Source organism: Phocoena sinus, chromosome 6 (assembly GCF_008692025.1).
Source record: "Phocoena sinus isolate mPhoSin1 chromosome 6, mPhoSin1.pri, whole genome shotgun sequence".
In the NCBI taxonomy this organism is placed as follows: Eukaryota; Metazoa; Chordata; class Mammalia; order Artiodactyla; family Phocoenidae; genus Phocoena; species Phocoena sinus.
In genome coordinates this window covers 22,661,213-22,680,042 of record NC_045768.1, presented here as the reverse complement: position 1 = coordinate 22,680,042, position 18,830 = coordinate 22,661,213, and the positions used below count along the sequence as shown (strand labels likewise).

The window sequence follows — 18,830 nt, the reverse complement described above, 5'->3', positions numbered from 1 at the left end:
AACTACACATACACACACACACACACACACACGGTAAAATAGAAACAATAAAAAAACCAAGATAAATAAGAAACTAATACAATGCTGTTATGAAGAAAGTAAATAGGATGATAAGAAGGTGTTGGGACTTCCCTGGTGGGACAGTGGATAAGACTCCGCACTCCCAATGCAGGGGGCCTGGGTTCGATCCCTGTTCGGGGAACTAGATCCCACATGCATGCTGCAACTAAGGAGCTGGTGAGCTGCAACTATGGAGCCCGCCTGCCACAGCTAAGACCTGGCGCAACCAAATAAATAGTAAAAATTAAAAAAATAAAATTAAAAAAAATAAAGAGCATTAGTTTAAAAAAATGTGTGAAAACTACATAATGTGCCAGTAATTCAGCTTCCAATGACTTTTATCAAAGCTTCATTTCAGAGATCACCAGCTGTTTATAATAAGGCCAAATTCAAGGGAACCCTTTCTGTGGGTTCCGGGTACCTTTATAGCCACAATGTTTACACCTAAACCTGGGTAGCCACAGAAATACATGTTGATGTTCACAAGGAAGAAAATGATGGAAGGTGTGGATGGAAATGAACAAGCTGGAGGCCTAGGCAGTAGGAACAGCACCTTACTGGAAGTTAACAAACCTAGTTCTCAGTTTGAGCCACCAGCTAACTCAGACCTAAATTTCTCAATTAACTTGGGAGCTTCGGTCCCTTTATTTGTAGGATTAGGAAGTTGGATAGCGTGATTTTTAAAGGACCTTTCAGCTCTAAAATCCTAAATCTGGACAGATCCTTGCTTTAAAAAAAAAAAAAACAGGGCTTCTCTGGTGGCGCAGTGGGTGGGAGTCCGCCTGCCGGTGCGGGGGACGCGGGTTCGTGCCCCGGTCCGGGAGGATTCCGCATGCTGCCGAGCGGCTGGGCCCGTGGGCCATGGCCGCTGAGACTGTGCGTCCCGAGCCTGTGCTCCGCGACGGGAGAGGCCACAGCAGTGACAGGCCCGCGTACCTCAAAAAAAAAACAAAAAACAAAAAACGAAGAAGAAGTTGTTTCTTTACTATGTTTACACAGTGGAACAAGTCCAGTGTTGAGCTCTACATTTACAAAGCCAAAAGAAAATGTAGAAAGAATATAAACAAACAGAAAGCAGAGCCTAGAAGGAGAATGACTGTACATCCTGGGTTGACCAGACTAGTCTTGGTTTAGGCCCGTTGTCCCACTGTCCCAGTTAGTGCCTGTTTTCACTACCAGAAGTGTCTCAGTTTGGATGATAAATTATATGGCTATCCCTATAAGGAACTGGTGTTCTTTATCTTAGGGAATCCTTTAGCATCTCTGATCACCTAAAGGCAGAAACTCAAACTCCTTAATACATTATAAAAGCTCTAAGCCAAAATTCTATCCAGCATACCCACCACATGGTAATCACACCTGACTACTTTCAGTTCCCCAAAGGTGAGCTGTTGCTTAGCTTCTCCTCTACCCCCACCCTACAGGAGGACAAGCTCCTCCACATGCATCAAGACCCAACTCAATATTTCCTCCTGTGTGAGGCCTCCCTTCCCTCCACGCTGCCCAGACATCAACTAGCACATGGACCCGACTGCTTTGCAACTCCTTCTCAGTCACCTCTAACACGCTGTAAGCTCAGCAAAGAATGACGTTTAAAAAGCAAAAATAAACAAATGGGACTACATCAAACGAAGAAGCTTCTGCACAGCAAAGGAAACCATCAACAAGACAAAAAGATAACCTACTAAATGGGAGAAGATACTTGCAAATGATATATCTGGTAAGGAGTGAATACCCAAAACATATAAAAAACTCACACAACTCAACAACAACAACAAAAATCTGATTAAAAAATGGGCAGAGGAGCTGAACATACATATTTTCCAAAGAAGACATACAGATAGCCAACAGGTACATGAAAAAATATTCAGATCACCAATTATTAGGAAATGCAAATCAAAACCAAAATGAGATATCACCTCACGCCTGTTAGAGGGACTGTTATCAAAAAGGCAAAAAATAGGGCTTCCTTGGTGGCACAGTGGTTGAGAGTCTGCCTGCCGATGCAGGGGACGTGGGTTCGTGCCCCAGTCCGGGAAGATCCCACATGCCGCGGAGCGGCTGGGCCCGTGAGCCATGGCCGCTGAGCCTGGGTGTCCGGAGCCTGTGCTCCGCAATGAGAGAGGCCACAACAGTGAGAGGCCCGCATACCGCCAAAAAAAAAAAAAAAAAAAAAGGCAAAAAGTAACAAGTGCTGGCGAGGATGTGGAGAAAAGGCAACCCTCCTACACTGTTGGTGGGAAATTGGTACGGTCACTATGAAAAACAGTATGGAGAATCCTAAAACATTAAGAGTAGAACTACCATATGATCCAGCTATCCCACTCCTGGCTATTTATCCAAAGAATACGAAAACACTAATTTGAAAAGATATATGCATCCCATGTTCATCACGGCATTATTTACAATAGCCAAGAGATGGAAACAATCTAAGTGCCCATCAACAGATGAATGGGTAAAGAAGATTGTAGTTTATATGTGTACACACACACACACACACACACACACACACACACACACACAGGAATACTACTCAGCCATAAAAAAGATGAAACCTTGTCATTTGCAACAACATGATGGACCTTGAGGGTATTATGCTATGTGAAATAAGCCAGAGAAAGACAAATATATGATTTCTCTCACTGTGGAATTAAAAAAAAAGAATAAACCAAATAAAAACAAACATGTAGATACAGAGAACAGAGTAATGGTTACCAGAGGGGAGGGGGTGGGGAGGAGGGTGAAACAGATAAAGGAGATCAACAGTATGGTGATGGATGGAAACTATATTTTTGGTGATGAGGATGCTGTAGAAATATTATGTTGTACACTCGAAACTTATGTTATAAACCAATGTTGCCTCAATTTAAATAAATGGTATTTACCTTATTCATCTTTTTATCCTTTAGCACATAATTAGCACTCAACAATATGTTTGTTGAATTAAACTGAACAGAGAAGTACATAAAGATTTGCTTACAGGATATTGGCCAAATTATCCTTCATCAGAGTAATGAGAAAACAATGGGCTTAAACTCATCTGGCCCCAACTACTATTATTAATACCAGTAACAGTCTCTTATATGGCACGTGACCAGTGTCCTATGATAGAAGGTCATGGTCCACAACATTCTTACAGCTGGATTCCAGTTCTGCTACTTACAAAATAAGCACTCTTGAACAAGTTACTTACCCTATCTTCATTCAGTTCCCTCAGTATAAAATGGGAGAAACACAACTTTCCTTGGTGTAAGGTTATAAACAGTGCATGAAGAGTAATGCCGAGTATTGACCCTGGCACAGGGTACGTAGGTAAAAAGCAGTAATTTAGCTTCAGTGGTGATCATTTCCAGCCAGAACAGATCCAACTAGAAAAGGTGTCTCTCTCTTCTTCCCCAAAGACATAGGCTCCACCAGGATTTATTTTGCTTTATTTTCCTCACTCTCTCCCACAATTAAGATGCAAAAACCTCTACACCATAACCATTATTTTCTCTTTCCAAATCCTGGTTTCTCTCTTCTCTAATTATCCCCAACAGAAGGGTCATCAGAAGGAACAGAGCAAGAAAGGCAAGGACTTAACAACTCAAGATAGACTGTGGTCAAATAAGGAAGAACTTGACTACCACTCTGATTCAACCGTGGAACAGACTCAAAAGGAATTCTTGGTAAAATGTCAAGTGGGGAGAATTCAAGCCTGGGGAAGGATTACATGACTTCGCACTAGGACAATGAACCCTCAAGTTAACTACACCTTGAACTAAACACTCCTTCAATCAGAAGCAGTCAGTTACTGGTGCTCCAACACCAAACAGTGGAAAAGGGCCAATGAGATGAGAGTCATAACCATCATGATCAGAAGCAAAAGGAGGAAAGGAATGCTCCCTGAAAGCTTTCTTCTACCCAGGAAATGAAGCACAGGCAGCTAGGCAGTATCAAGAGAAACAAATGGGATCACAATGTTTCAATTTAATAGCACAGTGCTGTTCAAACTTTATAAAACAATCCAGCATGTGCTGGTAGCTGTCTGTATTATAGAGAGGCAGGATAGCATGGAGGTGAAAAACACATGGGCTCTGGAACCAGACTGCCTGAAACGTATCCCAGCTCCTGTACTTAACTAGCTGTGTGATCTTGGGAAAGTTACTTAACCTCTCTGTGCCTCAGTTTTCACCTCTGAAAAATGAAGGTCACAAACCTAGACTCCACAGGGATGCTCTTTACAAAAACTAATTTCTAAGGCAGAGTAGTGCTAGGCACATGATTAATGCTTATACGTGTTTCACAAATAAAACTATTAAGATCCAGGACTCACTCAGGAGCAGCTTATACACAATCTTGTGCTTCAAAACTGCTGCTGGTATTGCCATCATAAATCTCAAAGACCCCTTTATTTTATGTTGACTCCTAGAAATTCAACTTGTTGACTAACAAATCCTTTTATTGAAGGATAAATAACCAATAAACACTGGTTTATTGAACCGAATAGGTCTAAAACCCAGAGGTCATTTTGACATGGTGAAATGGAAACCGAAGGTTTGACACTTAATCAAACTGTAATCATCCCCAGAATAAATGAACAAAATACACATTATTTATTGAGCAGCCCTTGTGGTCACTTTCCAAGCTGTTGTATTTGACTGGAAGGCACAAAACGAATAGTGGTGCAGCTAGGTTTGGTTTCTGCCACACGACTGAACCAAGTGGCATCAACTTAGTGAATCCACTATGGCTTTCTCTGGTCCTCAGTTCTGAAGGCTCAGAAACCTGGTTTTGTCACCACATTCATTCACTCAACAGTTATTTTACAAGTACCTACTTTGTGCCACATCCCACAACAGGTAATGTGGAGAAACTGGACAACACATCATCACACTTCCTGCTCACTGCCGAAAAGCTGACAATCTGGCAGAGAAGACATATTAAAAAACCGAACGTGCATCACAAAAAAACCTGATGGTCAATAAACTTGTTCCTACAAGACCAACCCATCTTTCGCACGCAAGCACGACTACATAGAATTCAAGCAGGGGAGTACGTTCTACGAATGGTAACAGGCACCAACTTGACAAACCTCTGGCTGTTTAGGGTGGTGAATTACCTATTCCGAGCCCTGCCCATTCTCCCATTCTTGCTGCTTTTCTCTGCAAGGCTACAGTCCACTTATTTAATTTCTCCTTCCTATACTACAATCCCATACACATCTTGCTTCACCAAATTTCTTTGCCTATCACCCTGACTGGAGTTCTCCATGTTCTGAACTTCATCCATCACACATCTATAGAGATAATGCCATTTATTCCAGAGGCAGCTACATGTATTCAATCTTGGATTGTGGAGCCCACTAGTTTAACCTCAGAAACCAGCGTTATATTCTGTTATTTTCAAGTCTGGGGTTGGTGTGGTAGGGCAGAAGGGGCATTTAGGGCCAACGTGCACTGAAACTGTGGCCCCATAAACCCTCAAAATAATTCTCGGGCTTTCCTGGTGGCTCAGTGGTTGAGAGTCCGCCTGCCGATGTAGGGGACATGGGTTCGTGCCTCGGTCCGGGAGGATCCCACATGCCGCGGAGCGGCTGGGCCTGTGAGCCATGGCCGCTGAGCCTGTGCGTCCACAGCCTGTGCTCCGCAAGGGGAGAGGCCACAACAGTGAGAGGCCCGCGTACCGCACACACACACACACACACAATAATAATAACTCTCATTTAACCTGCAAAACCACCCAATGAGGCACAAAAGTTAATTTTATATGAATCGTTAAGCATACTACACACTGGAAAATGCTAGTCATTGTACAAAGGTCAAAATTCAAACAAGAACTTAGCAGGTTCATAGTCCAAGTTCAGTAGTCATTTTCTACTGGTGGTTCTATGAACTACAAGCAGTACTTGAGATGATAGTAGAAAAAGTGTACCCGTATGAAAAGTTTCAACCAACATTGAGATCAGCAGTAAACAAGCAAATACTTGAGTCAATACAGAAGTGAAATCTCTCATGTTATTTAATACAAAAAATAGCATCCACGGTAAACAAAGATGCGCTTCATCCCTATCATGGAGAATGTATACTTGTGGCACAGGTATGTTCAAGGCTTTTGTTGATAATTAAACATAGAGGGAAATCATTTTTATACTTCTACTGAACTTTGTTGGATGGAATAAGAAAATTTCACATCTGAGGTGGTGGGGGCCTCAGTGGGGATACTACCTACACGTGCCAGTTAGTTACAGACAGGGCTTTAGTTGTGTCAGCAATCCCAAGGCCTGGCCTTTATTCTTAGAGCCATAATTAGGGCTTTCTTTCCTGGGGCTAAAATTAAAGTAGCTCCCAGAGTTTCAGAGGAGCCACACCATCCCAGGTTCCATCCACTCAACCCTACTTTACAAACTGGAACAAAGAGCATTAGAGGAACTTTCCACTGAATTTCAATGGAGAAAGATGAACTACTAAAGATTTCTTAAAAGATATTTTTTAAATGTGATCAGACATTAACCCAAATATAGCCCATGGAGAAAATGTAATTCAGTAGGGTAATTATTTAAAATTCTCACTGGTTGAACTTTAAAAATAGGCCCTCTAAGCTCCAAAAGAAATGTTCTGTGTATGCTGTCTTCATGGACACAGTTCCGGGAGTCAGCACAGGGCCTGGAACTTATGAGGTTCTCTTTAACTATTTTCTGAATACATAAATGAATAAATATACTCCTTGTGATCATTAACCATGAATTTTTCACCCAGGAAAAACAATAGTTATTTAAAGGCAAAAGTTATTTGAGTATACATTACATAAAAGAATAAAATCCTGCTTTTCACCTTGAAATATGAATTAACTTCCACCACTAAAAACCGAAAATTAATGGAAAAAAAGTAAGTTTTCGTAAAGGTGACTGTCAGAGATGGTATTAATTCCAACCCATTTTGCGCAATAAATCTATACAAAAACTTGATATACTTACCTACGTGTGTGCAGTAACAATGACAGAAAGTGAAAGACTCCTTATTTGGAAACAGACTCATAAAAATAGCTATGTGTGAAAGCATATTCATGGGACAGTAAAAACACTTTCTGAGAATCTGTAATAAAGAGACTATAGGCAAAAGTTCCACAATTTGGGCTGTAATAAAACCTTTCAAAAGCTGATATCTTTCAATACTTGATAGCCAAACTCGTCAATGACATCTTCCACATCACCATGATTTATAACACATCACTGAGACATTATTTCCCTGAAACCAGTTCTGTAATTACAGAAAGACTGGGATGCTGACTTCATCATAAACATTTGCTATAAAGGTGCCTTGTCCCCTTGTAATTCCTGCATATATACCCACTGATGTTCACATTGTTGCTTACCACTATCATAAACTACCCTGGTTTGTATTAAGACATCGAGAATCTGTAAAGTAAGTTACAGTCAAGACACAACTCACCAAGCACGATGACCACAGTCTTCAGAAGACTCATCATGGTATCCCGATTGCGCCGCGGCCCAGAACTGTGCCGAGACATCCTCATAGTCCTCTGGCGAACGTAGCCAAAGATATGAGCATAGAGAACCACCATGACGACAAAGGTCACCAAGTTGAAAATGGCCCAGAAGACCAAGTAAGAGTCACTGTAGAGGGGTGCCATGTTGGAACAGTTTTCAATATCACAGATGCAGTTCCAGCCCACACTGGGTATGGCCCCCATAACAATGGCCATGGTCCAGATGACCACAATCACCACCACCACCCGCCGGTTGCTCATCCGCGTGTGGAGCTGCATGCGGAAAACCGTAATATGCCTCTCGATTGCAATGGCCAGTAAATTGGCCACAGAGGCTGTCAGGCTGGTGTCAATGAGGCCCTGACGCAGGAGCCACGTGCTAACAGTCAGTCTCCGAGTATTGGGTCCTGTGTTGAACATTAGGTAGAAGTAGGCCAACCCAGCAAAGAAGTCCGCAGCAGCCAGATTCGCCATTAAGTAATAAATAGGAAAATGGAAGCGGCGGTTGACATAGATCGCCACCATGACCAGCAGGTTGGCCAACATGATGAAGATACAGACGGTGATTCCAAGTCCCATCACCAGCTTGCTAACTGTGTTCCATTCTGTGGCAAGGTACTTTCCACTCCGGTTATAAAAGAAGGCAATGGACTCATTGTAGAAGCACTGTGGTTCATTCATGGCTGTGAACTAAAAGAGAAAGGAAGAGAGATTAAAAAAGAGAAAAACCATGGACCCAAATTTAAAGATGTGTAGATAACGCAAGTCTTCTACGGTAAATGTGGCCCAAAAAGAGCAAAAGCAAAGAATTTGAAAATCTGATCCTGTGTACTGTTCTATGATTATGTTGAAACCCCAAGGTTTCTTACTGTTTTACTGTTCTCGAGATTAAAGACAGTTGGAGTTAAATAAATGACACGGTCTGTTCTTGGTGGCTGCACATCATTGAAGTCTACTAGAAAAGCCACACGACCCAGAAATCATGCCTAAAATACATGAGACAGATGAGAATTTTGCAGAGCGTTGCGACTGGAATATTTACCATAGTGAAATCTATTTTGGCCCGTTATTTAGGGAATCTGTAAATACAGACGGTTTATAGATAGGGTATTATTGCCCTATTATTCTGCATTTCTGTTCTCACATAGTACGTGCAATCTGTGTCAGATATCTTGTAACGCGAGTCCCCACAAGGACCATCAGTCCCAACATTGCAAAGAGGTCACTATGCACCAAAGCTACTATGCCCAAAGCCAGCATCTGCTGTTCAACATTCCTGTGGTCAGCACTGTCTTCCCCCACAACTCCTTACCCCAGAAGACCATTCATCAAACAATCTATGACGTTTGAGAACGTTTTTCTTCTTGGAGGACATAAGAAATATGTAACTAATGTAACCGTCAGAGAGCAGTTCATACTTTGACACTGCTCTAAAAGTACACCTTCTAAAATGTTGAGCGATAATGTTTCATTATGTGTTTTCTTATTTTTAACATCATCAATCAGAATATATTTGCTTATTAACTACTTATACTCTCACTTGAATTCAAAAGGATTGAGGAAGTTTCTAATAGAATGATATAGGTGTCAATAAAACTATTAAAACAAAATTAGAAAGGAAAAAGTAACACGGAGGGCTTCCCTGGCGGCGCAGTGGTTGAGAGTCCGCCTGCTGATGCAGGGGACGTGGGTTCGTGCCCCAGTCCGGGAAGATCCCACATGCCGCGGAGCGGCTGGGCCCGTGAGCCATGGCCACTGAGCCTGCGCGTCCAGAGCCTGTGCTCCGCAAGGGGAGAGACCACACAGTGAGAGGTCCATGTACTGCAAAAAAAAAAAAAAAAAAAAAAAAAAAAGTAACACGGAGAAACTAGAAAATTACACATCAAATAGAATAAATCACCCTTCCTAAAGCCTTAGGTTTGTCTGTGACTTCTAAAATTAGAGAATATTTCTTGAAGATAGCTCACATCCAACCTTTTTCTTCATATCTTGCACTGCATTTAGTAAATTACCTAGCAAATATGACAGTTTTAACCACTATTTTTGATCGAATATTCTACCGAATATCCGTGAGTTGTGCCTTAATGTTTACCAAACACAGAAAGTTCCAAAACAGTGTGTGAAACTCTTCTTGAATGGTTAGTCTCCTGACCTGTCCAGACATCTAGGGTCTCTTTCCTCATTTAGACTAAATAGCTTTTAGATTATGCTTCTATAATAACCACTCTTAGCATGTTGTATAATTATGTATCACCTTGTTTCTTAAAAAGATGATAGTCCAGGGGAAGAGTGAAGACCTTGTCTTACACATCTTGGTATCTAATATACCTTCCACAGAGCCCCACTCATTGGCGATCTGAGAACTTGTGATGTTCCATTCCACTCCAAATCTTGCCATTACTCTGGGTATCTCATCTAATTTTCTAGCCTCTCAGTTTCTTGACCTCATCTTTCATGACTTTCTATTCCATTACAACTCAGCTGCCCACTTCCAAGGTCACACCCTGGACTCTGTAACCACTCAGAACTGTCTCCCTTTGGAAATAATCGATTGATACATTCTAATACTCTTTCCATTCTAATTACTCTTCCCATTCTTCCAAATTTATACATTCTAAGTACTCCCTTCCCATTCTTCCAAATTTCTCAATTGATCCCCCTACCTCAGTTCTTTGAAGCCATCTATTTCCTTAAGCATCCTACTTTTTCCCAATGGATTACCTCCCTATCTTCCCCCTTTTCCCTATCTGGCTTAGGTTCCATAAGATACGTTTCAACCTCTTTTTTTTTTTTTTGCTAACGCAAGAACACAGTCTCTTCTTGAAGACTTTGAGGTCAGGTGTCCTTCAGAATTCAAAAATTTGCCAGTTTTAAGAACAGTTATAGAGGACATAATCTATGTTTGATGTAACAGCCCCACCAAAATCTGAGACAGCACTCCATAATGATACACGCTAATCTCTAAAGTAAAATATATGAATATATACACTAAGTTTGATAAATAAAGGTTATAAGTAGCCTCATATCTATTCATTGAGAGCAACTTTTACCACTGCGTTAAGAAAAAATTACCAGTTTTCAGACCTTCTTAAATGTTATAGTTTCAGATAAGGAAGTAGAGACCTTTATCTTTTAATCTACTTGCTCCACTGCACTTCTGTAACAATTTCTTAGAATAACACCAGTCTTGGATGAATGCAATTGGTTCCCACTTCCACACCTACACCAAGGCTTCTGAGAAATGTTAGAGAAAAATCAACATATCTGGCAGATTGATTCTGCTATAAATTCACATGTCTTGCCTCAACTGAGAATTTAATGCCACAAGAAATCTGATTTTCCCCCCAATTATTATTCTGTATCTTCTTCACAGTAAATACTCTAAATTTATTATTCTCTCTTGAGTCTCACCTTCCCTCTCTCCAGCAGCAGTTGCCAAAAGAGGAAACTTAGAAATCATCAGATTGAAACTCTTTTTCCTTTAAAATTACCTATTCAAAAACCCATTTTTTTCTTCCCCTTCTGTTACAATGGAAAAGGTGTACCCTTTGCCATCCAAGTGTTCTGAATCCCATCCATTCTTACTATTTCCAGAACCTTGTTCTATAAAATGCTTTCTTTCTTCAAGTCCCTCCTCACTCCTTCTCCTCTCTCTTGAATCTTTCCTATCTATATTCAAGTAAGTTTAATCTCTACCAAAGACAGGAAGGAAGGAAAGAAGGGAGGGAGGGAGGGAGGGGGAGGGAGGGAGAGAGGATAGAGGGAGGGAGAAAGAAAGAAAGAAATCCCCATATAACTTCATGTTTGGCTTCCAGCTCTGATGATTTTTCCCCTTCATAGCCAATTGCTCTCCAGTGTCTCACTGGACACACACAAATTTCTCAATTACCTATGGTACAGCTTCTCCCCCTTCCCCTCCATCAAATCCACTCTAGTCAATTCTTGAGTTTCACATAACTTCCCCAAATCACACCAATCTGGTGGCTGTTCCAATGGAAATTTTTCAGTTCTCACCTTACTAACCCCTCAAAGCATCAGATACATGACTGGGAGCCTCTTTTTTTTAGAAAATTCTCTTTCTTTAGCTATCATGACATCATACTATCCTGGCTCTTGATCTCTCTCTCTCCCTGGTCGGTCCTTCTCAGTCATTTCTGAGGTTCCCCATCCCCTGTGCAACATTACTGTTTCTACCCTATATTCTCATTCAACACACTTTCATTGAGTTTTCTAATATGTCTTCCAAGATTTCAATTATCTTATATATCTCAAATACTCCCATATCTACATATTTGACCCTTATTTCTTTCCTTAACTCTAAGCAAATACCAAACTGCCCACTGTTATCTCTGACAACCTCATAATTACTTCTGTCTCTGTGTTCAAAACCAAGCTCAAACTTATAACCTTCCCCAACTTGTTCCTCCCGCGGTCACTATTTCAGAGGCTAGAGAACCACTATCTTTCTAGTGGCCTGAATGCTAAACGTGGGAATTCCTTTTCCCCTCATCTTCATCATTTAACCAATAACCATACCCTGTAACTTCTCCTTCCTAAGTATCTGTTCAACCTGTTTACTATTCCATCCTCATGGCCACCAGCATTACTACTACACTGGCTTCCTAGGTGTTCTTTCTACCTAGCACCAATCTCTTCTCTAGTGATCTTTCTAAAAGACAAAGTTGCCCAAACTGTTCCTCTACCAAAAACGCTTCAATGGCTAACAAGTGCACTTAAGCTAAAAATCCATACTCTTCAACCACCTTATCAGGCCTCCTTATCAGGCCTCTCCAGCCTCAACTCAAGCTATTAATGACTTTAAACTCTCTGCTTCAGCTCTATTTAATGTACTGTGCTCTCTCTCACCTCTGGTTCTCAGCACTGCTGAGAACAGAGGTTTTCTGCATCAGCACCCAGAGGGTTTGTAAAACACAGCTTGATGACCACATCTGTCTGATTTAGCAGATCTGAGGTGGGGCCCCCCATGACACTGAGGCTCCTGGGCTAAGGACCACACTTTGAATACCACTGGCCTAGAACAATCTTCCCCCCATTTTCACCTTATACTCATTCTTCATGTACCAGTTGAAATATTTTTATTTCCAGTCATTCTCCCCAGATCTTCCCATGTCTGGGCAAGGTGCCTCCTACCACAGTTCCCTGCATTACTCCTATAACAACACTTACCACACTGTATAATAATTGCTTCACTATCTATTGACATCTCCCCACACTAGGCTGTAAGCATTATGACGGCAGAGATTCTAGCTTTCTTGTTCACTGTTGTATAGCATCCAACTATTAGATTAGATTCTAAATATATACTGATTGCTTTAATAAATTAAAGATAATTCAAAAAACGTTTACACTTCACAAGTTTTCTTTCTGCAAAGGATATTAAAAAAATCATAAATATTATATAAATGAAAATTCTGTTCTTTCCTTTAGCTCCTGTAACCATTTACTTTCTCCGGACAAAGAAATTTCTTAATCAAACAGGAAGCATGTAGTATTTCACAGCATTCCAACTTCTAAACACCAACTGCCAACAAAGTCAAGCAGTGATATGAACAGCTTCTTTGCTTTTCCCACATAGAAAAACCATATAATTAAGAATGACAAAATAAAGTATAAATTGGCTTTTTAAGCCACAATATGCTAAGATGAATAAAACTGAAAAATTTTCTCTGAAGGTATCCAATGTTTACTCAGCAAATGGCATGTGACCTGGTTCTATTCCATCTCTTATCTCTCAAAAATTGAGTAGTGATACCATAAAAACCATATTTAATGACATAACTTACATGATTTTTTGAACCTCTCAGTTTTACCATCTGTTAAATGAGGAAATTGGACTAAATTATACATAAGGTCTATTTCAGATTTAAAATTCTATACTAAGAATATTATGGGTTAGAACTCTATATTTAATCAAATTGCCAACTAAATATTAAAGCAGTAGAAAATGTACCAGGAATTAAAAATAGTAAGGGTAGAATATACCTGAGAAAAACTTCAGGAATTTCAGCTAGATTTAGTACAACAGGACTGAATTGAAAGAAGAATTAAAACTTTTCTCCTATCATCTGCAAAAAGCAGCAGATCTGGAGAATAAGTGAAGGATACCCTGGCAGCATCTTCAAAGGTAGTCACAAGGGTAGTGTGAAAATGCTTCTTTCCTTTTTCAGGACCTGATGGATTTAGGCAGAAACCCACATCAAGCTCTGAGAGAATGCAATTCAACTGTGCTTGGACTATAAGACATTCAGGTAGTCATGGTTATAATGATATAGCAAACAGAAAAAATTAGCCAACACAATGGGGAGGAAACAATCTCGGAGGAGGAGATGGCCATCCTAAAGAATAACAGAAAATACCTCCCCTTGAAGCAGATTTATTAAAAAAGAAAAAGGGGGGGGAATGGAAAAGATTAAATACTAGGATATTTCTGATTTGATCCTCAAAATGCTTTGTTAGGGTACAAGCACTGAAAATACAGCCAGCCATTACGAAGACAAAAAAAAAAATTTTTTTTTTTTCAGAGAAAACTACATAGAGATTATATTAGCTTCCCATTGCTACTGTAACAGATTGCCACAAACTTAGTAGCTTAAAAAGACAAATTTATTATCTTACAGTTCTGGAGGTCAGAAGTCCGAAGTGGGGCTCACTGGGCTAAATCAAAGTGCTGGCAGGACTGTGTTCCTTTCCAGAGGCTCTAGAAGAGCATTTTTCTGTCTTTTCCCACTTGCAGAGACTGCCCACATTCTTTGTCTCCTGGCCCCATTCCAGCTTCAAAGCCAGCAATGGCCAGCCAAGTCTTTCTCACACTGACATCATTCTAACACTGACCCTTCTTCCTCCATCTCCCACATTTAGGGACCCTTGTGATTACCTTCCCAGATAACCTAGGATAATCTCCCCATCACAAAATCCTGAACTTCATCACACCTGAAAAGCCCCTTTTGCCATGTAAATTAGCCTATTCAGTGGTTCCAGGATTAAATATGCAATGGACATCATTAGAACTTCATCACTGAGCCCACCAAAGAGATGAAAAACTATTTTTCAATTAAAAACAATAATTCAGGCAATGAAATGATGTATAAAAATTCCATAAAACTGGGCTTCCCTGGTGGCGCAGTGGTTGAGAGTCCGCCTGCCAATGCAGGGGACATGGGTTCGTGCCCCGGTCTGGGAAGATCCCACATGCCACGGAGCGGCTGGGCCCGTGAGCCATGGCCGCTGAGCCTGTGCGTCCGGAGCCTGTGCGCCGCAACGGGAGAGGCCACAACAGTGAGAGGCCTGTGTACCGCAAAAAAAAAAAAAAAAAAATTCCAGAAAACTGAAATGGCAAATAGAAAACAAACTTAGGAAGTTTACTCAGTGCTCAGAGAAGATGGTCAGAGATAAGAATGAAAGGAAAGAAGGCACGTATAGGAAAAACATTCCAAACATAACTAGCTTTCCAAGTAAGCCTAGGACAAAGCTTAAGTAACACAGCTTGAAGCATAAGAAAAGTTATTGGTTAAGGAGAAAGACCTCAGATTACTGGTTTAAGCTTACATAAATTACAAAAGAGTCGATTAAAATCACTAAAATTGGGCTTCCCTGGTGGTGCAGTGGTTGAGAGTCTGCCTGCCAATGCAGGGGACACAGGTTCGAGCCTTGGTCTGGGAAGATCCCACATGCCGCAGAGCAACTAGGCCCGTGAGCCACAACTACTGAGCCTGCACGTCTGGAGCTTGTGCTCCGCAACAGGAGAGGCCGCGACAGTGAGAGGCCTGCGCACCGCGATGAAGAGTGGCCCCCGCTCGCCACAACTAGAGAAAGCCCACGCACAGAAACAAAGACCCAACACAGCCAAAAATAAATAAATAAATAAATAAATTTTTAAAAATCACTAAAATTCAGACATAGCTAGGTTAGATTTTGGAATCTCAAGGTTAACATTCGAAATTCTAAAAATATAAAAAAATAAACGAAAAGCAAACAAATCAAATATTGAGAGAAAGAGAGAAAATATGGTATTGCTAAGCTTCTGCTGTAGAATTCCAAAAGATAGAACACAACCAATCAAAATCTCCATTATTTCGATTATACTTCCATTTCGAAAAAATCTCCATTATATGGAGAAAATGTTTGAGATCCATAAATTCCACAGCCAACTATACTGATGTTCTCATAGGGGATAATAAAGAACAGTCCCAGAGATGTGGGAGCTCCAAAAGATCATCATCTACATTTCCTTCCTAAAGAAAATACAAATGCAAGTAAGCCATGAAAAAGTAAAAATAAAAACCACAATCGAATAGAAAGACTGGCAGTAAGCATCAAAAATACACAAAACAAAATTGAGTCTAAGTAATTGCTCTCCAAATGGTTATAAAACAAATATCAAAAATAACTCTTGAGGGTATACTTATTATAAAGACAATAAATTAATAATAATCTGGAACTAAAATCACTGTATCAATAAGAACTTAAAAATAGGGGAAGAGAAGTATGGAAATATCTGTTCATTTTCTCTTATTACTCGGGTACGAATCAAAACATACTATTTAAGTTGTAACAATAATTTTCAAAAATAAGTTTAAATATAATCGATTCAAAAGCCACCAAATTGAGTAGTTAATATACTAAAAGATGATTACTGGAGAAAATAGAGTAAAAAAACGATGTATAGAATGACAATTCTGTGAAATTTATATAGGTAAGACTATAAATGATTTTCTTTTCTTCTTTAGAAAAGTAGTATCTGTTGCAATAAATTTAGGGGGAAGCAAGAATATAATCAGACAAAACTCAAATACTTTTTTAAAGTTCATTATTCCAAAATCCCGATGACTATAATTAGAAATTTCTCTGTTAATAAGTTAGAGAATTCCGCCCTGCCCAAGAAACAAAGATGTAAACAAAATAGAATGATTCCAAAAATAAACTGTCCTCAAAGCTAAAAAGAGAAGTCCATACTCACGCCCTTTGCACATCCACCAATTACATTTCAGGATGATGGGGTGGAGGGAGGAGGCCTCCTTTGCTGCTCTACAGAACAGATGTTCCAAATCTCAAAAATTTACCTCACCCATCATGTGATCTCAAAAGTCATAACAACTCTGCCAAGCCTTAACTCTAAAGAGACACAGAGGGTGTTCATCTTCGCTATGCACTTCATTTCTTCATTGGCACGTTCACAAACATTTCTGGAATGCCAGGTATGGGGCATGGCACTACACTACGCTATGCCTTCCAGGGGTACCAACATGAAACACCCGGGCGCCTGGTGTGGGGTCACTCACGGTCCATTCAGTGTGGTATTTAATCTCCTGAAAGACAGCTACATCTTCATTAGCCAAGCGGAGAAGGGAGCACTTAGCACAAGCTCACGAACTGGTAACTAAACCTTTATGATTTAGTAAGCATTTAGATAAGAATGTAAATATGTACTCTACTGACATCCCAAAGGGAGATTTTAATTTATACTGAATAAAGGACCAGTAATAAGATCTAAATCAAGTCTATTTGGTTTCCCACTTCTGTTAAAGTACAACAATGGATTCTGGTGCTCACCAGCTTCAGTAAGTCTCATAACTGCTCTGAGTGTCAATTTCTCATTTGTAAAATAAGATATCTCTAAGGGCTCTTCAATTCTAGTTCTTAAATCTAAAATAATCAGACCTTCCACACATTTCCTCCCTCTTCACCCCCACCAAAAAAAGACTGAAAAGAGATGGCACAGAATTTAATTAAATGCAATTAAGTCTCTATTAACAAGAAAAATAGTTCTCACACTTTTTAGAGTCTCAAATTAGAAACAATAAAAAGAAAAAAAGGAATGATCTACCACTATAATCAGAAAATAGGACACAAAACAATGCTGATGCAAACTAAAAATGTTCTAAAGTTAGAAAGTTAGCCTCACAGTAGCTGAAGAATGAGCAACTACTAGATTTTTTTAAACTTTATCTGAAAAAGTACATAAAATGCTACTTCTTATACAGTAACAATGTACGTGAATATGATGTACACACATGTAAAAAAGAAAACTATGGAAAACAAGTGTAAATCAATAAAAATACTTTGTATCTGTTATGGCCCCTTGTAACAGGCTGAGTGAGTGACATCATATTACTTGAATTTCCAGAGAGGATTTTGAGTCTGGGCCCAAGAGGAAGAAATGGAAAACAAACAAACAAACAAACAAGCCTAAAAACACTAAGACATGCTGGAGAAAAAATATAGTGTTTTAGATACACTGCTGAGCTAAAAGGGAACAGCAAACTGAGGTGATAGGCTGCCCTGGTAGCACACTGTCAGGATCATGGAGACAGGGCGTTAAATATAACTGGGAAAAAGAAAATGAGCCCTTGGCCTTGACTGAGGAAGTGACTTAGAACTGAGACCCAGTAGTTAAGCTAGGAGTCTTGAAGATCTCCCTATCAGTAAAAGAGTGGAACAGAAAAAATAATCTACACAGGTGCACTGGGGAAAACAAGGAAGTTTGTCTTAGCTTAGGCTCCAGGTTGGGAAATAAATAAATTAAAAGACTCCCTTCAGAAATCAAAACCCCTCCCTTCCCCATCAAGATGGGATTTGAAGTTAGACCTTCTGCCAAGTCTGAGAATGAAGTTAGACCTTTGCCAAATCTGAGAACCCACAGGAGGAGAAATTAACACAAACCACAGTCCTTAGCCTGTGATATCTCCGCCCCCCCTCCGATCCACGTGCTGGTAGTAGCAAGCATCAAACCTCTCCAGAGGGCCAGACCTCAATACAGCCACACAGGATTCTCTCGAATCAGCCCCACTGATGATGAATTCATCATCCCAAAGACTACAAACACACAGGAAGGATACCATGTATGAGAATCAGCAGAACAGTACACAGTAGGATAGGACCCAAGAATATCAGACTAAAGAGATGACTGAACGGATTGAGGTTTTGCATTCTCCCTTCTCCACTTCAACTGGTTCCAGTTACATTTCCATTTCTACTCTTTCATGCTTATCTTTAATATTTTAACATGCGTACTTGACTTGAAGTCTAAAGGTAATCCTCTTCCCTCGATGAGCTTTCACTCCAACACCTCTGGCTCCCATGTTACTGTAGTTCAGCATTTTACTTCCATTTGTTTTGAAACCTACCTAAAATTACCTCATACTACTGTTTTGATTTTCCATTCTCAGTTTATTTGGTTATATTTGTATGAAGCCAGCACACCCATGGTACAAGAACAAAAAGGAGATTAAGAGTGAAATAAATTACTGGCCAGTATTATTTAA

General features: G+C 40.1%; 1 protein-coding gene across 3 annotated transcripts in view; it reads right to left on the bottom strand.

Annotated features, from left to right (window-relative positions):
* LPAR1 (lysophosphatidic acid receptor 1) overlaps positions 1-18,830 on the bottom strand; it is a 160,328-nt gene that overhangs the window by 53,144 nt on the left and 88,354 nt on the right. For all 3 annotated transcript variants that reach the window (XM_032636462.1, XM_032636461.1, XM_032636463.1), the window contains one exon: positions 7,491-8,238. In XM_032636462.1, coding sequence (XP_032492353.1) covers positions 7,491-8,238 — 748 coding nt within the window. The remainder of the gene's footprint in view (positions 1-7,490; positions 8,239-18,830) is intronic.